We start from the raw sequence: 20,070 nt of genomic DNA, 5'->3' as shown, positions 1-20,070 counted from the left end.
ATCTCACAGTTCATGGGTTTGAGCCCTGAATCGGGCTCTGTGATGACAGCACTGGAACATGCTTGGAATTCTCCCTCTCCCTCTCTCTCTGCCCCTCCCCCACTAGTGCTTTCTCTCTCAAAATAAATGAACTGTTAAAAAAAAAAAAAAAAAGGAGGGGCACCTGCGTGGCTCAGCCGGTTAAGCATCTGACTTTGGCTCAGGTCATGATCTTGCGGTTTGTGAGTTCGAGTTCTGCATCAGGTGAGCGTGAGCCCTGCTTTGGGTGAGCTCAAGCCTTGCTTCAAGTAAACCCTGCTTCTCTCTCTCTGCCTCTCGCTCACTTGCACCCTCTTTCTCTCTCAAAAGAGGAAGGAAGGAAGGAAGGAAGGAATTTTTACAAGAATGTGTTTGTTTTGTTTTGTTTTTAATACTAAGTACCCAGTTTCTGACTTCATATTAGGAAAAATAAGGCCTTGCCTAATTAGAAACTAATTGGGTTGTTTTGTTTTGTTTTGTTTTTGCATAAATACTCAAAGATAAACTACAGAAAGACAGGGAAGTAATTTCTAGTAATACTGCAGGTGCCTTCTTTTAAAAAAAAAAAAATTTATTTATTTACTTTTGAGACAGAGCACATGCACAAGCCGCAGAGGGGCAGATGGAGAGGGAAAGAGAATCTGCACTGTACGCGCAGAGCCTGACTCAGGGCTTGAACTCGTTGTGAGAACATGACCTGAGCCTAAATCAAGAGTTTGATGCTTAGCCAATTGAGCCACCCCAGGTGCTCCTTGTAGGTGCCTTCTAACTGTTCTTCCTGTCCTTGGTATCTGTACTATCATTCCTCCTACAAATTGCTGCTGGGTTAATGTTTCTAAAACACATACTTGTCTTATCATATCCCTGCTCAAAAACTTTCACAAACATTCTGTGTGACCCACACATAAGCCTACATGCCTCACCCTAGCATTCAAAACATTCTACAGCCTATAGTCTGGTCACAAACTCTTTGCTCAAGCAAAATCAATTACTACATTCATAGACCCTTTCCCACACCGGCTAAATTCATGTCTGCTTTCTGGACTTTTCCTTTTGGAATGTTCTTATCCATCAAAACTCAGGATCCACTTCAAATCCCATTTCCCCCACAATCACATAGTAAAAAGTCACAGTTCTTAATGCTCACGGCACCTGTGCTGCTTAGATATTGGTATTTGGGGGCCTTTTCCCCAGCTGTCTTTAAGTTCTTGTATAGCAGGAGTACTGCCTTATTCAAAACTTTCTACCTATCCATTACAAAATACATAGCACATTGTAAAAAAAAAAAAAAAAAAAGAAAAGAAAAAAAAGTGGTCTATGCGTGTTTGCTAAATAACGTTTAACAGGTTCCTAAATATGTATCCTTGTCAAATAAAAGTATTCTAAGGAGTTCTGTTATTAATCAGAGCTAATCTCCTGGTCTATTTCCATGGGACAGTTACCATATAATCTAAGGGAACTACAGAATACACATAGGACTTTAGAGTCTAGAATACCTGGGTGTGACTCTCACCTGTGCTACTTATTAGCTATTATGACTGCGCAAATTACTTAATTTCTCTGGGCTCAATTCTGTAAAATGGGGATAATATAATCTCTATCTTGCAAGGTTGTTGTGAGAACTGGAAACAATATACTAGAAACTGAGTACATGCCAAGCATGTCGTTGGCTTCCAGTATTACATGAAGACTGTTTTGTCCTTAGACAATAAACTCCTTGAAGGTTGGTAGTTTCTCCCTGGAAACTACAAGAACTGAGCACACACTACCATATGGCATCAGCCTAGTCTAGGCTTATGAACTATTATTTCTATCAAGTAGTGGTTTTAGGAGCCGGACTCCTCATAGTAGATATGGTCTGTCAACAGTCCTCTACCCTAAGGCCTGAACGTCTGGGGCCTATGCCATTGCACTGTCCCGGCTAAACCTCTGTTTTTGTTCTTATTGTTCACTCTAGTTTCCTCTCGGGATGAGTCTGGAACCCTGACTGCCCCTACTCTACATTTTCCCAATACTGGCCCAAGGCCCTACCTGCATCAGCTTTAACCTGGATGAGTATTTATGAAATCACATCTAGTCACTTGCAGATCTGACATCAAGAACAAAGAGTGCCTTAAAATCTCCCACTGGCTTTCATCACACCCAACCTACAGGATCCGAATTCACTATGTCCTCACAGACACAGGAGTGGTCTGGACTGCTGGTGACATGAGGTTCATCTAGACAATTGCTGGGGCCCTGTTATAAGTTTCATAAGTTTAATTCTATAAAGATGAACTTACTCTCTCCATAAATCTCCCTATCTACCTAACGCCAAAATATGAAATGTGTAGATCAAGGCAAAGTCAGTGTATTTCCTAAATCAGCCCCTGCTCTAAGACGTTTCAGTTAGGGCAGGAAAGTTGAGAAAATGGTGGTGGAAGGAGAGATACAGGGAAAATTTAAACTGGCCTGACTAGTGATTTTTTTTTGCTGATTTGTAACTTTTACCACATCATTTTCAGGAAGAGGTAAGAGTTTGTTATCCCAAAAGAAAATATACTTGTTTTTTTAAAAAAATAGCTGTACTTTCTCAAGAAACTAAAAATAGAACTACCCTATGATCCAGCAACTGCACTCCTACGTATTTACCCAAAGGATACAAAAATACAAATTCAAAGGAGCACATGCACCCCAATGTTTATAGCAGCATTATCAACAATAGCCAACCTATGGACAGACCCCAAATGTCCACTGACTGATGAATGGCTAAAGATGTGGTATGTGTGCATGTGTGTGTATACACACATATACACACAATGGAATATTACTCAGCCATCAAAAAGAATGAAACCTTGCCATTTGCAGTGACACAGATGGAGCTAGAATGCATTATGCTAAGCAAAATAAGTCAATGAGAGAAAGACAAATACCTTATGATTTCACTCGTATGTGGAAGCTAAGAAACGAAAGAGATGAACACATGGAAGGGGGAAAAAAGAGGGAAACAAACTACAAGAGACTCTTAATGATAGAGACCAAACTATGGGTTGACGGAGGGAGGTAGGTGGGAGATGGGCTAGACAGGTGATGGGTACTAAGGACGGCACTTGCTGCAATGAGCACAGGGTGTTGTATGTTAGTGATGAATCACTGACTTGTACTCGTGAAACCAACACTGCACTGTATGTTAACTAAAATTTAAACAATAAAAAATTAACTGTACGTTTATGAATTAGTACAATCATAAGCAATAAATCAAAAGTGGGTAATGAAGAGAACCTAATTCCCATAAAGCAGCCAGCAAGTAACATGGTAATTTGGACTTACTCTTCCAGGAACCAAGGGGATAGTAGCCTCAGCCTTTGTTCTCTCAGCTTCATCATAACTGGGCAGTGTTGTTGCCACATTGTAAGACGGAGGCTTTGGAAATCCAGACTCATCTTTGTAGTCAAAATATGCTGCAGAATAAAAAGGAAGTCATAATTAACTGACCATTAGCTAAACGCAGGAAAAAAGATGATTTCTACTAACTCTGGAAAACAAAAACCAGCCATACTTCTAAGGGTACATACAGAATAATTGAACCAAACTGTTCATATAAGAATATAAGAGATTGAGAATGATTTTTAAATTCATCTACCTTTTAATTATTTAAGCAGATTCATTGAAATCACTTTGCCTTCCCTCCCAAATGCCTTGGAACACTTTTTTCAACTGTCACTTGATATGTTCACCAAAGGCACTCAGTATTAACAGTGGCATAAAGACAACATTTAAGCCAAAAATACATCACCTGTGTGTCTGTAAGCTATACCATAGTTTCCTCCCAATTATAAAGAGGAAAACCAACTTAATAAAAAAGTTAAAATTCATTTCTCACGAGTTTATTCTGGCACTTTGATTCTTACCCATTAGTTTTACCAGGTACTGTTTTCTATGATGTGCCTAATCAGTTCAGGTAACTAATTCAGTTACAGGTAACTGAACTGAGGTAACTAATTCAGTTACAGAGCCATCATTTATCTGAATTAAATCTTTCATTTCCTCTTTTTAATGTATCTTCATTCTCATTAACTTCTATGATAAGGAACTCAATATTTATTAGAAAAGATGTATTTAAAAATCTATTAAATTTCTACACCATTTTTTTTAAAAAAACAAACATTTTGGAAAAAGTCCTATAGTTCATCAAGATTAACATTTTTCTCTCTTCTATTTCTTCTGGTTAATTGTAATTAACTTCCAATTTTACTGTAATATATTACTGAAATCATCAATTCACCTCATTAACAGAAAAAAGAAAAATTCTATTGTATTCACATGGACACAAAAAGCATTTTACACAATTTAACACCTACTGATAATAAAAACACTTACCAAATTAGGAATAAAACTTCCTTAATTTGATCATAAGTCTCTACAAAATACCTAGAGTCAATATCATAATTAATTGCAAATTTTTAAAAGCTTTCTCCCCTAAGATTAGAATTAGACAAAAATGCCTACTGTCACTACCTCCTATCAAACATTACCTTAAAGATCCTACTAGTTCATATAATATGGCAAGAAAAGGAAATACAAGACAGAAGTATTAGAAGAGAAGAAATAACTGTCCTTAATCATGGATGACATGATTATAGACCCAGAAAATTCAAGAGTATCTACAGACAGCCTATTAGAATTAATATATGAATTTAGCAAAGTCTCTGGATGGATATAAATCATCAATTGTATTTCCATATACCAGCAACAAACAGAAAGTAAAATTATATATGGACCATTTTTTACAACAACATGAGAAGTAAATCTAGTAATAAATATATAAGTACTCAATGTTGAAATCTACAAAATACTACTGAGAGAAATTAAATAAGATCTTAATTACATGGAGAGATATATCATGTTTACAGACTGGAAGCAGTATTATGAAGATGTTAATGCTCTTCAAACTGATCCCAGATTCAGTGCAATTCTAACTAGAATTCTAGCAGAATTACTGTTTTCTTTTGTTACAGTTTATGGAAACTGACAAGCCTATTTAATTGTAAAATGTATATATATGCAAAAGGCCAAGAAAAACCAAAGCAATCTTGAAGAGCAGTTAAGTGTGAAGGACCTACATTACCAGATACCAAGATTATAAAGCTCTACAATTAAAATAGTAGGGGATGGACATAAGGATAAGTAAACAGACCAAAGAACAAAAAAATGAGTCCAGGGGTGCCTGGGTGGCTCAGTCGGTTAAGCATTCAACTTTGGTTCAGGTCACGATCTCACGGTTCATGCATGGGTTCAAGCTCTGTGTCGGGCTCCATGCTGACAGCTTGGAACCTGGAGCCCACTTCGGATTCTGTATCTCCCTCTCTCTGCCCCTCCCCCGCTCACTCTATGTCGCTCTCCCTCAAAAATAAATAAACATTAGAATACTGAGTCCAGAAAGAGATCCACACATATATGGTCATCTGATTTACAACAAAGGTGACACTGTAGGGCAGGGAAGAAAGAATGGTCTTTTTAATAAATGGTGCTGTACCAACTGCCGATCCATACAGAAAAACAAATTCATCTTGACCACTATCTTACACTATACAGAAAAAAACAATATCAGTTGGAATATAAATCTACATATGAAAATAAAATATTAAAGCTTTTAGAAGAAAATATAGGAAAATGTGTTATTGAAACTAAAGCTGCCACCTAACCCAATTTAAAGAACTTGTTTTTTTCCATGTCAAAATTGCTATTTAAGATACATGCACACACATACATTATAATATATACATTAATGTAATATATACATATATAATTAATGTGATACATACATTATAAAACACTGCATAATCTTCTATTAAATTTCTTTTTATTTCTCATCAAGTCAAACTAAGTTATTACAAACAGAAATGTACAATTTAAATTAGCCTACTGCCATAGTAATTCTGAATACATGAATAAAACTGATACCTACCACCTTAAGTTGAAGAAAATTAACAACATGTTTATTTCCCTATTTCAAAATATTTTGTAATGGGATCCATCAATATACATACTCACATCATTTTAAGTTACCAAGAAAAGTTTAGTGACAATCTTTCAAGTTTATTTAATATATTCAGAACAACAACAACCAATATTTGTTAGACTGTTCAATTTATATATCACAAATTAAAATAGGTAGAGTGTGCGAAATAATGACTTGTGCTCTTTTTTTTCCCTACCAACATGCATGTGTCATTTTGTTTCTCATCACTTTCCTCATAAATGGAGTAACAGGTACACATAGCATTTATCTAAAAAAAAAATTAGCAATGTTAATTTAACAACAAAGGGGGAAAAGGCCATTTAAACCATTTTAGAGGTTTCCTTTTTAAAAAAAGTCAAAATGGAAAACCCCAGTTCATACACAAAAAATTAATGTTCTTGAGTAACTTATGATCCCTAAAAAAGATTTCCCTGAAACTTCACTCATCTGAAACTCAAAGAGCTCAGTAGAGACTGAGGAAGTTAAAAGTTTGGTTGTTTATTTTATTTTATTTTTATGTATTATTTATGTATTTTATTTGTTTGTTTGTTTTAAAGGCTTCTGTGTAGTTAGACGAAATGCTATAAAATCCAAAGACTTTATTCATAAGAGTATTCTTCAGGCTCTATTCTAGAAGTAGTTTACCTCTACTTTACACCCAATCTCAAGAAGCTTTGTTTTTTGCTGTTGAGGCCCACAGCAAGATTAACAACAACAAAAGAGAAAGATTAAAGGGACTTCTGTAAGGACAGCTATGGGAAATACCATCTGACAGCTAAGGGAGAATCTGATTCTTGAATCAAAGTTCTACAAATGTCAATGAATAAAGGCATCACTATAGTATAGAACAGAATATCTTCCAGATAATGTTTCTGGTTGCAATCCCTAAATCATAAGAAAAAATGTAAACAAAGAATATGAGATATAACTGAATAAGGGAGGGAAGTGTTTGAAAAAGATTTGTCTCAAAAATGGTTCTAACTTTTTACAATTACGGAAAATACAAACTCAGATATTCAGGAAAAAAATTACCTCTTAATAATTCTGGGTAGCTAAATATAAAAGACTTTTATCATTAAAAAAACAGGAACCAAATTTCTTATTAATGAGTTAAATTTTCAGTGGATGTATTTAAAGGACAACTAGTACTTATAGTCTGGTAGAAATGAGTAAATACGGCATGGCTTTGCAATTCTTTCCCAAGTCTTGGTGTTTTCATCTTAATTTGATTCAAGGAGACACCCTGCAATTCCTCAAAAACCTGAAGTTAGCATTCTTAGTTTTAGATGCTTATAAATAAAAGAATTTTAATACAAGGATACAGAGTTCAAAATTTGAAGCCAGAGTAGAGGGAAAAAACTTTCTGACCCATGTGCTTCTTAATTAAACGGCAGCTTCAGGGCCCCAGAGACTACCAACCAAAGTAAGCCCTCATCAACTGACAATAGCTGCCCAAATACTGTATTGAAAAGGATTATGAGGCTCTTTGGGATAAATGCTGTCTTCAATTTGCCTATCTACCCTGGCAGTAGGATGGGTTCAATGGTGGCACCATGCACGATTTCATGCCACATTTCTCTTTTAGAGAAAATGAAGAGGTTCCATCAAAACTGGTCCATTTTCAGCAATTAAAGCAGAACTGCTTATCAGGAAGCTTTAAACTACCAAAAGTCCTCAACTGTTGAGATTTTCTTTCTTTTTCCCCATCCCTTCTATGTATATATGTGAAAATTAAATAGATAATCCGGCGTAAAATGTGAAGACAAAAGATTATTCAAGGAGGGCTTGAACTATGAGGAATATTATGAAAGAACTGAGAGACTTTTAGTTTTGGTGTTTTTTTTTTTTTTTTTTTAATTAAGAATTCACTAGCACAAATCAATCAAATGTACTATGTTCCAGGTCGCAGGCACTAAAATCACAAAGAGCAAAACAATTAATGAGGAAACTACAAAAAGAACAAAAAATCAGGTGATCACCTAGTTCGTGAATTTCTACTTCCTTTTTACGAAGGGCCTATTGGAATGAAATGGAGTTCCATAAAAAAGACACACTGAGATGGAGTTTTAAGTGTTTTTCAGAAAAGTAACATGAGTTTTTTCCACTTCCGGCTACAAACTACAAACAACGTCAAAGACTTCTTAAGGAAAGCTGAAGCAAAGGCAAAGACAAACACACACTGGACAAGTCTCTGGCTAAGTGCATTTCATGAGTTCAAGAGTCACCTTGCGGGTTACCTACCTGCACTCTCTGCAGAGATGCTGCTGTAAGGTGGAGGAGCGTCACCTACAGCCTGTTCTGGCTCTCCAGGCTCTTCCTCATTCTGCAACTAAATAAAAATTGCACATTTTAATCCAAGTATAAAGCCAATTAGAGAAGAAACTGAAAACTGGAATGGCCTTTCTGGAAAGCTATTTGGCAATGTGTTTCAAAAATCTTAAAACGGACAAATCCTTTACAAAGTACTCTACTCTCAGGAGCCTGGGTGGCTCAGTCAGTTGAGCCTCCGACTTCAGTTCAGGTCATGATCTCACTCACGGCTTGTGAGTTCGAGCCGCGCATCAAGCTCTGTGTTGTCAGCTCAGAGCCTGGAGCCTGCTTTGGATTCTTTGTCTCCCTCTCTCTCTCTGCCCCTTCCCCACTCGTGCTCTTTCTTGCTCTCTCACTGAAAAAAATTAAAAATATATATATATTTTTTAAAGCAAGAAACAAAGTACTCTATTCTCAGGAATTTATCCTAAGGAAATAAAGGGGCAAAAGGGTAGATATTAATGTTACTGCGGCAAAACATAGAAACAACCTAAATTCCAATCATGGGGGACTTTTAAATAAATTATAGGTCATCTCACAAAGGATTACTAAGCACCCATAAAAATAAAATGTGATGGCTTGAATGGGTATTTATGCTGTACATGAAAAAAAGCAAAATTTACCAAATAGCAGGCAAAACATAATTTGCTTTTGAAAGACAGTTAAGTGAAGACAAGAAAGTTAGAATGACAGACATCTACAGTTTACAATGTTTATCTCTAGCTGATACAATCATAAGGGAATTTTTCCTTTTTCTTGTTTATATGTATACTGAATTTTTGGTAATGAACATTTACCACTCGTGTAATTTTTTAAGTTAGAAAAACAATCCAATAATCATCTGTTGAAACAAAGCTAAATCATACCAAACCAAGGTTTACCATTATATTCAGTCTGCACATAGAAATTAAATCTTAAATAATTAAGACATTTACGAAAACATTAAATTCTACATAATTCTACAAATAACCTCTGTCAGTAAATCTCCCTCTTCCCTATCTCAGAGACTTTCTCGGTCAAATCTACAGCCCCAGTTACTCCAAATAACTCACAATGAAAAGGGTGTCTTCCTGTCATTGCCAGTCTGGACAATCTACTCAAACTCATCTTCATAGAACAAAGACGTTAGATTTAATTCTTATAGTGTGACAATAAAATACAGCTCATTTAAAAAAGATGAACTGGCTGAGAATGGGAGTCCATCTGTAAAGTAATAACCATATTTATCGATGTAACTGACTCAGGGGTCTGGGTCCTGCTGTGGGCCATCATGATACAGGGAACCAACTGAGCCACTCGCAAAACACACACCCTTCTAAACCAACTGCTACAAAAAACTCTACGTTGAATTCAGACAGGAAAACAGAGAGCCTGACTGGTGGTAACATGAAGGAGAGCTCCCGAATTTCTTAAATTTTAACTAACCATCTCAGTCTCCAACCCCTATGCCGTTCAAAATCAGAAGCCAACAAAAAACTTCTGATTAATACTGCAATGTATTCAGGAGTGCCTGGGTGGCTCAGCTGGTTAAGCGTCCAACTGTTTGTTTCAACTCAGGTCACAGTCTTGAGTTTCATGGGGTCGAGCCCCACATCAGGCTCCAAGCTGACAGTGAGGAGCCTGCTTGGGATTCTCGCTCTCTCTCTCTCTCTGTCCCTCCCCACTTGCTCTGTCTCTCTCAAAATGAATAAATAAAAACTTTTTTAAACATACTGCAATGTATTCAATTTCAGAAGAATTCTGGTGCCAAATTATCAACATCTACCATCTGGGCACATTTTTTTGAACCCTAGTATTCTAACGTTAAACTTAAGGCCCTCCCCAAAAAACTGTATGATAATGTAAGATGAGTTTTCCTTTTAAGGAAAGCATATAGGGCAAAATAGCTATAGTAAAGCCACATGATCCTAGGACCTCCCCACCCCCCATCAGTAAATTATTTAAATAGAGTTCCTGGGAGCACCTGGGTGGCTCAGGCAGTTAAGTGTCTGACTCTTAATTTCAGCTCAGGTCATGATCTCAAGGTTTGTGGAATGCAGTCCTGCATCAGGCTCCCTGGTGACAGCACAGAGCCTGCTTGGGATTCTCTCTCTCTCCCTCTCTCTCTCACTTTTTTGTTAAGCTTATTTATTTACTTGAGAGAGAGAGACCAGGGAAGGAGCAGAGAGAGAGAGAGAGAGAGAGAGAGAGAATCTGAAGCAGGCTCCATGATGTCAGTGCAGAGCCTGATGTGGGACTGGAACCCATTGATCTTGAGAACATGACCTGAGCCAAAGTCAGTCTGAGCCACCCAGGCACCCCTGGAATTCTCTCTCCCTCTCCTTCTGCTCCTCCCCTGCTCAAGCTCTCTATCTCACACACAAATTAAAAAAAAAAAAAAGAAAAGGAAAAAAAAAATGACACTGAGACACTATTTTTTTTTTATCTTTCACAATCTATTTTTTTTTCAATATATGAAATTTATTGTCAAATTGGTTTCCATACAACACCCAGTGCTCATCCCAAAAGGTGCCCTCCTCAATACCCATCACCCACCCTCCTGAGACACTATTTTTTAAGAACACATAAATTGAGTTCCTGGGGCCATGGTTCACTTGCAATACTTTTTTTTTTAATGATTTATGTTTTTGAGAGAGAGAGAGAGAGAGAAATCATGCACACAAGTGGGGAAAGGGCAGAGGGAGAGGGGACAGAAGATCCAAACCAGGCTCCACGCTGACAGCAGCGAGCCCGACACGGGGCTCAAACTCATGAACTGCAAGATCATGATCTGAGCCGAAGTCAGAGGCTCAACCCACTAAGCCACACAGGTGCCCCCACCTGCAATACTTTTAACATTATATGAATCTCTAGATAGGGTATTCTCAGCCTACTCCTGCGTAACCACTTTTGTGCCCTGAAAATGCCACAAAAGAGTCAGCAGCAAAGAGAGGCAAATATGGACTTTGCAAGAATGATGCCTTAATATACTGCAGCCAGTAATGTTCTTTATTTAAACTTAGCTTGGTATTTTTGACCCGTTTTATATTTCCTGAGCTGGGTCATATAATCATGTTGTCTCTGCATAATTTAGGGTTTAGAAAAGAAGCATGACAATTCTGAGAAATACAGAAGTCCAAAGAATAAAGAGATCTTATGTGCCAATATCTGCAAGATAGGCTGCCTGTCTCCTAGCAACCTGGAAATGTGGAATTTGATCATCCCACACCAGGGGAAGAGATAACAGAGCAAAGAAATTCCAATGGTCTCAGAAACCCCCATTTTCTCTTTGGTGAGGATAAAAAAACAAACATTTCCAAGTAAAGTTTTTTGCTCCATTAAAATTCACCACTTTAGGGGCTCCTGGGTGGCTCAGTTGGTTGGGCATCCAACTTCAACTCAGGTCATGATCTCACGGTCCATGAGTTTGAGCCCCGCGATGGGCTCTGTGCTGACAGCTCAGAGGCTGGAACCTGCCTCAGATTCTGTGTCTCTTCGGTCTCTCTCTGCCCCTCCTCCATTAGGGTTGTCTCTCTCTCTCTCTCTCTCTCCCTCTCTCTCTCTCTCTTTCTCTCAAAAACAAACATTAGAAAATATTTTTAATTAAAAAAATTCATCACTTTAGAATCATGTACTAATACTATTTCCAACCAAAAACAAAAATGACAAAAAACACCCACTATGACTATGGAGGCTCCACACTCTGGGATGAACCCAGGACCTCACTGTTTAGGCTTCCCAACACTGGCTTATTTTCTATGTGCTGGTCTTAAGTTTAGGCTCCATCAAGAAATGTGTTTAAAATAAAATAATACCGGGTGGAAAAAAAGAGAGGTAACCACCTGCAAGAAGTATTTAGTGACCACCATCTGTGTGAAGAATAACTTGGTAAACAACAGAATCCCTAAATATATATGTTTTTACACTTTGGGGGATATCTATGGCCATTAATGTGGCTCTGCCAGCAAACAAATCGGGCACTCGCTAACAAGGCGGAGGGGCTGGGATGCAGTGGCACCTTTGGCTCTCTCCCTACTATGCTATTCCGTGTGGTGGGTAGGGGGATCCTCTGATTGTGTGTCTATGACAGATAATAAATACCTGTTGGGACTGATTCTTTTCTTGACAATTCTGATCAATTTCACTTATCTCTAAATAAGATTTAAATGGCATTTTTTTTTTCCAAATAGAATTATACAATTACCTATGCATGCCATATAAAGTACTGAGTTTAGTACAAAACTACCTAAAACCACCCAGGTCTCCAGCCCTGAGAGAGGAATAATCCAATCATCTGAAAATCCGGGTGGCCTTTCTCTTTCCACCGCCCCCCATCCCCTCCACTGTGCCCTGGCTCCCACTTTCCTTATCACCCATGTTCCACTGCATACTCCAAGCAGACTCTGTCATGGGTCCCTAAAAGAACCCTAAAACTTTGCATATCACAATTTGCTGTGGTACCTCTTGGCCTTGATCACTTTCTATTTTTTTAATATGTACCTACAAATAGATGCTAATAATGTTCTGTCCTCCAGATTCAGCCAGTGAAATACAGCACATCTAACATAAAGGCTGTGATGACTCCTTACTACATTCCACTGTGTCCTATCTATATTGTTGCTATGAGAAAGAAATACATGGTATTTTACCTAAACAACAGTTTAAGGACTCTCCCATACAGAAATCATACACAGCTGTAGTTCTAAGAGAAGCAAACTTGAATTTAACAAGTTTTTTTATTAATGTTTAAAAAAAATTTTTTTTTTAATGTTTATTTTTACTTTTGAGAGAGAGAGACAGAGAGCACACACGAGTGGGGAAGGGGCAGAGAGACAGGCAGACAAAGAATCTGAAGCAGGCTCCACGCTCCAAGCTGTCAGCACAGAGCCCCATGTGGGGCTCAAACCCACAAACTGTGAGATCATGACCTGAGCCAAACTCGGACGCTCAACCAACTGAGCCACCCAGGCGTTCCAATGTTTATTTATTTTTGAGAGAGAGAGAGAGACAGAGTGCAAGCAGGGGAGGGACAGACAGAGGAGGAGACACAGAATCTGAAAAGAGGCTCCAGGCGCCAAGCTGTTAGCACAGCTGGACACGCAGCTGGAACTCATGAGCTGTGAGATCATGACCTGAGTTGAAGTCGGACGCTTAACCAACTGAGCCACTAAGGTGCCCCTCTCTTATTTTAATGGGTAAAGTTGTTCCAACAGTTCACAGATCGAGGCACTCATTTATTCACTTGATGAGTTCCACTGTGTGCCAGACATGAGGAATATAGTGGGAAACAAGGCAGATGCAATGAGGACCTCCTCGAGCTCACATTCTAGCGAGGAAACCCAGCATAAAAGGGACTCCAGTGAAGTGAGTGTTGCAGTGAAGTCCAGGGTATCATGGGAGTTAGATAATAGGGACCTTTGGGGCCTAAGAGACAGGTAGACTTCCTGGAAGTGGAATTTATATTCCTAGTGAGTAGGGAAAAGAAGATAGTTTAAAGACACTTACACCCTGCAGGTTTAAATTCTTATGAGTTCACACCCCAGCAAAAAGGCCTCATCACTCCTCTCCCCTGAGTCGTTCTAAAGATGGTCTTCCACTTATTGTGGGGGGGGGGGGGGGGAGAGACAGAGAGAGAGAGAGAGAGAGAGAGCGAGAGAGAATCCAAAGCAGTGGAGCCCAAGACGGGGCTTGATCTCACGAACAGTGAGATCATGACCTGAGCTGAAATCAAGAGTCTGATGCTTAACTGACTGAGCCACCCAAACAACCTGAAATGAGCTGTTTTTAAGCAACAGCAGAGTCAGAGCTATGATTAGGCCTAAGTAAGGGGCAACATTCACAAATGTACTGGATGGCAGTACCTAAAGGCACTTAAACATCATTCTTTGGGGGGGTGCCTTGGTGGGTCAGTTGGTTAAGCATCCAACTTCAGATCAAGTCATGATCTCACGCTTGTGAGTTCAGGACCCACATCGGGCTTTGTGCTGACAGCTCAGAGCCTGGAGCCTGCTTTGAATTCTGTATCTCCCTCTCTCTCTGCCCATTTCCCATTCATGCTCTGTCTCTCTCTCTCTCTCTCTCTCTCAAAAATAAACATCAAAAAAAAAACTTTTTTAAAAAGTCATTCTTGGTTTCTATTTACTATGGATGGAAGAACAAAAAACCCTACAAAAGACCCAAAAAGCCTTATACATGACAGAATGTACCAAAATATACCTCATAATTCACACAAACACAACAAGCATGTGGAAAATAATGCTGAACTAGCCAAGAAACCCATAATGTTACAAGTATTCGCACCACTCATTTTTTTTTTCTTGGTTGGGTCCTATTTAAACAGCAAGAAAATTCCTTTTATGTTTTAAATCCTTTTTTAGTTATTAACAGTAAGTCTCAGAAAACCCTGGATCAATGCCTAAACTCTAGCTTTAAATGTTACTTACTATTTCTAATTTTAGAGTTAAATCCTAAATCTTTTACCTTATAATGCAATTTTTAAACCTCTCATTACCAGCCCACTACTTCTGCATACTCTAAATCCTACCAGATGAGACAGTATAATTAACAGAAAATAAATAAGCACATTTCTTTAGGTAAACAACTGAGTATGCATTTTACTCTGTTATTCAGAAATAGCCAAAGTTTGTGGGGTGCCTGGGTTCCTCAGTCAGTTGAGTGCCCAACTTCAGCTCAGGTCATGATCTCGAGGTCCGTGGGTTCAGGCCCTGTGTTGGGCTGTCTGCTGTCAGCACAGAGCCAGCTTCAGAGGCTCTGTCCCCCACTCTTTCTGCCCCTCCCCTATTGGTTCTTTCTCTCATTCTTTCTCTCTTTCTCTGTCTCAAAAATAAATAAACTTAAAAAAAAATAAATAGCCAAAGTTTGTGAGGACTAGGAATTTTCTATTGTACACAGTCTTAGATTTTTAATTGTATACTGACTATAAACTTTATTGTTCTAACATCAACAAACTCTTTATATTCAAGAACAATTCTCTATTATATTGCTAGTAATTAGGGGATGATATTTAAAATAAGGTAAATACTTCTGATAAGGAGAAACCTGCCAATAAAAAAATCCAATTTAAAAACTAGCACAGAGGCACCTGGGTGGCTCACTTGGTAGAACATGCAACTCTTGATCTTGGGGTCATGAATTTGAGTCTCATGTTGGGTGTAGAGATTACTTTAAAATAATAAACAAATAGGCAAAGACTTTAAAATTTATTTTTAATTTTATTTATTGATTTTGAGAGAGAGAGAAAGTGCATGCGAGTGAGGGAGGGGCGGGGGGGGGGGGAGAGAGAGAGACAGAGACAGAGACAGAGAGGGAATCCCAAGCAGGCTCTGTACCACTAGTGCAAAGGCAGGACTTGAACTCCTGAACCATGAGATCATGACCTGAGATGAACAGGACACTTAACGAACTGAGCCACCCAGGCGCCCCAGGCAAAGACTTGTAATACACATTTCTCCAAATAAGATACACAAATGAGCAGTGTACACAAGATACTGAACATCATTAGTCATCACAGAAATGCAAAATCATACCAAGAGATACTACTTCTAACCCACTAGTATGGCCATAAAAAAATAAAAAAGGAAAGTAACAAGTGTTGTTGAGTACGTAGAGAAATTGGAACCCTCATACACTGCCAATAGGACTGTAAAACGGTGCAACTGTGGAAAAGTTTGGCAGTTCCTCCAAAAAAAGTTAAACAGAGTTATAAAAAGATCCAGCAATTCCACTCCTAAGTATATGCCCAAGAGAACCAAGAGCACAGTTTCACAGAAAAACTTGTACATGAATATTCATGGCAGGATTACTTACAATAGCCAAAATGCTCATCAACTGATGAACGGATAAACAAAATAGGGTATATCCCCCTTCCAAAAAAGTACTGATGATGAGGAAAACAAAAGCAAGAGAGATGTAGCTTAAATTAAATCTCCTTACAGCCTGCAGCCCAGTGACAGACACCTGAAACATGCAGAGCGTGACCTTCCTCAAGGAACTCATGGCTCCCTTAGTGCCTTAATGTTTTTTATTAAAAACTAAAAGTAATTTTATCTTTTTTATTTTTTAATGTTTATTTTTATTTTTGAGACAGAGAGAGACAGAGCATGAACGGGGGAGGGGCAGAGAGAGAGGGAGACACAGAATAGAATCGGAAGCAGGCTCCAGGCTCTGAGCCATCAGCCCAGAGCCCGATGTGGGGCTCGAACTCACGGACCGCGAGATCGTGACCTGAGCTGAAGTCAGACGCTTACCGACTGAGCCACCCAGGCGCCCCTAAAAGTAATTTTATCTTAACAGCAGCTAGCCCCTCAAGTTCTTAAAAGTCCTGCTTCCAAAATTCCTTAGAAACCTACTTTATCTCTACCCATCTTCCTCCACAAACTTAAAAATATATATAATCACTCACTCCTCACAGTTCCAGGGCAGCTCTTTCTGCCCCCAGGTCCTGTCCCCCTATAATAAAATCACCTTTTTGCACCAAAAAAAGAGAAAGGTCTCAAGAATTCTTTCTTAGCCGTTTGCTCACAAATCCCACTTCATAATTTCATCATTGATACATGCCAGAATGCTGAGGAATCTTGAAAACAGTATGCTAAGTGAAAGAAACCACTCAAAAAAGACCACATATTTTATGATTCCCTTTATATAAAATGTCCAGAAACAGCAAATCCAAGAGAGACAAAGATTAGTAGTTGCCAGGGGCTAGGGAAGGGAAGAAGGGGGAGTAACTGACTGCTAACGGAAACTGCCAGGTTTCTTTTTGGGTGATAAAAATGTTCTGCAGTTAGATAGTGATAATGGTTTCAAACCTTGTGAATATAGTCAACATCCATGAACTGTATACTTTAAAAAGGTGAATTTTGTGGTATGTGAATTACATCTCAAAATAAAGTATTCTCTAATTTTGAAAAGGCAAACTTAATGTAATGTAAATTTTATTTAAAACAAAACTGAAGGGGCACCTGGGTGGCTCAGTCGGTTGGGCATACGACTTTGGCTTCAGTTGTGATCTCACAGTTTGTGAGTTGGATCCCCACATGGGGCTCTCTGTTGTCAGCACAGAGCCGGCTTTGGATTCTATGTCCTCCTCTCTCTCTCTGCACCTCGTCTGCTTGTGCTCTCTCAAAAATAAATAAACATTAAAAAAAAAAAAACTCTTTAAAAAAATGAAACAAAACTGAAGAGCACTCTGCACACCCACTGGTCTGCTCTTGCGCCGGTCCTTCTGCCCACACTGCCACCAACACTCCCGCCAAGAGGGAGATCTTGCACTTTGCAGACAGGCCAGGGCAGCAACCACATCTGCACCAAGTTCTGTAAGGTGATCAGCAACGAGCCTGGCACGGACCTTACCGGCACTTACCACAGCCACCTCGACCTGCAGCTGGAGCAAATTTACATGTATTACAAAGAGGCCACAGGTGGCAAGTACGTGCCCCGCACTATGCTCACTGACCTGGGAGCCCAGTACCACGGACTGCATGTGCTCCAGGCCCTCCCGGCAAATCTTCAGGCCAGATAACTCCATCTTAGGTCAGAGTGGTGCTGGGAACAACTGGGTCCAGGGCCCTACATGCACTGTGCAGAGCTGGCCGACTGGGTGCTGGATGTTGTGAGGAAGGAGCTGAGAGCTGTGATTGCCTGCAGTGCTTCCAGCTGACCCACTCCCTGGGTGGGGGAGGGGGGAACCGGGTCTGGGATGGGTACCCTCCTCATCAGCAAGATACGGGAGGAGTGTCCCGAAAGGATCACGAACACATTCAGCGTGGTGCCCTCAGTCAAGGTGTTGGACAGATGGCAGAACCCTACAATGCCACCCTCTGGGTCCACCCGGCTGGTAGAAAACACAGATGAAACTTACCGCACCGATAACAAGGCCTTGCTTCTGCTTCTGTGACATCTGCTTCAGAACCCTAAAACTGACCACACCCACCTACAGGGACCTCAACCACCTGGTGTCAACCACCATGGGTGGGGGGGTCACCACCTGCCTGCACTTTCCTGGCCAGCTCAGTGCTGACTCCACACACTGGCTGTCAACATGGTGCCCTTCCCCCACCTGTACTTCTTCAGTGCAGTGGGACTTTGCCTCACTGACCAGCCAAGGCAGCCACGGTACTGGGCCCTGATGGTGCCAGACCTCACTCGGCAGCCGTTCAATGCCAAGAACATGATGACCACCTGGGACCTCCTCCACAGCCACTACCTGACTGTAACCCTAGTGTTGAAGGGCCACATGTCCATAAAGGAAGGTGGACGAACATACACTTAACGTCCAAAACAAGAACAACAACTACTTTGTGGAGTGGGATCTCCAATAATATAAAATCAGCTGTGCCACCCCACCCTGGGGGGGGCTAAAAATGTCTGCCACCTTCATCAGCAATAGCACGTCCATTGAGGAGCTGTTCACATGTACCTCAGAGCAGTTCACAGCCTTGTTCTGGCATAAGCCCTTCCCGCACTGGTAAACAGGTAAAGGTTTGGATGAGATGGACTTTACCAAGTAGAGAGCACCATGAGTGACCTGGTGTCTGAGTACCAGGACACCACAGTCAAGGAGGAAGGTGAGTTTGAAGAGGAGGCAGAGGAAGAGGTGGCCTAGAGCTGATACCCAATAAAACGTGGACGCTGTGTGAACTCTGTATCCACTCATAACCAGTTCTCTGATAGCTACGTCTCTGTGTGTAGCCATGTCTCTTGCTCTTTTTCCTGCTGTGATCTCATATGCTGTACAGACACCACCATTAAAGCATTTTCATGGGGGGGGGGGGGGGCTGAAAATTAACTGCTCCAAATCATCATTCTCTTACTAAATCAATGTCTATGCTCATAAATGGGAGAGAATGGTCCTGATCCCATCAGTATCCTCAGATCTTAACACGGAACATCTACTTGCAAACAGACAAAAATAAAGAAAAGTAACACAGTAAATTACAAGCTAATTGCAGTAAAAAAAAAAAAAAAAATTCTTAATGTTCTCCCCTCCTGATAAGAAAAATATTAGGATCAAGAAATCACATAGGTTTGGGGCGCCTGGCTGGCTCAGTCAGTAGAGGACACAATTCTTGACCTCGGGGTCATGAGTTCAAGCCCTACATTGCGTGTAGAGATCACTTAAAAATAAAATCTTTAAAAAAACCCAAAGCACTGGGTGTTGTATGGAAACCAATTTGACAATAAATTTCATATATTGAAAAATAAATAAATAAAATTGTGTAGATTAAAAAAAAACAAAACAAAACCAAAACAGTTTGGCTAACAACCTATTTTAAGAGCTGAGAACGGATAGCATTAATTTATTTTTTTCTACTTCAAAAGTTTCCCCAAAGATAATTTTAAAAATAAACCACCAGAATTAGATTATCCCCAATAGTATGTCTCATGTCAGATGGAAAAAATAAATGCAAATCCTCTTAATACCATAATAAAAACATAATTAAAAGTCAAAATTCAGCAAAGCAAAAGAAGAGTAATCAGAATAATGCCTTAAAAAGTCAATGCAATAACAGAGGAAAAGAAAACTAATACCACAGTAAATCCCCTTAGAAAGGCCATCAGTTCATAAAGCTTTTCACTTAAAGATTTTTGTGATGGGGATGCCTGGGTGGCTCAGTCATTTAAGCATACAAATTTTGGTTTCAGCTCAGGTCACAATCTCACGGTTCATGAGTTCAAGCCCCACATCAGGCTCTGTGCTGACAGTGTAGAGACTGCTGAGATTCTTTCTCCCCTCTCTCTTTACT

The 20,070-nt window shown here is 39.6% G+C and overlaps 1 protein-coding gene across 2 annotated transcripts in view; it reads right to left on the bottom strand.

The window, feature by feature from the left end:
• Positions 1-20,070, bottom strand: part of NDFIP1 (Nedd4 family interacting protein 1) — a 56,350-nt gene that overhangs the window by 16,345 nt on the left and 19,935 nt on the right. The window contains exons 1-3 of one of the 2 annotated variants that reach the window (XM_049648518.1): positions 17,781-18,172; positions 8,261-8,348; positions 3,328-3,458 (exon numbers count right to left, since the gene is read on the bottom strand). In XM_049648518.1, coding sequence (XP_049504475.1) covers positions 3,328-3,458; positions 8,261-8,348; positions 17,781-17,852 — 291 coding nt within the window. In that variant the 5' untranslated portion in view covers positions 17,853-18,172. Of the gene's footprint in view, positions 1-3,327; positions 3,459-8,260; positions 8,349-17,780; positions 18,173-20,070 lie in introns of those variants that run through there. The other variant, XM_049648519.1, reaches the window with a different exon arrangement.

The sequence above is a fragment of the Panthera uncia genome (assembly GCF_023721935.1).
Source record: "Panthera uncia isolate 11264 chromosome A1 unlocalized genomic scaffold, Puncia_PCG_1.0 HiC_scaffold_17, whole genome shotgun sequence".
Classification (NCBI taxonomy): Eukaryota; Metazoa; Chordata; class Mammalia; order Carnivora; family Felidae; genus Panthera; species Panthera uncia.
This window is presented reverse-complemented; position numbering and strand designations above follow the sequence as displayed.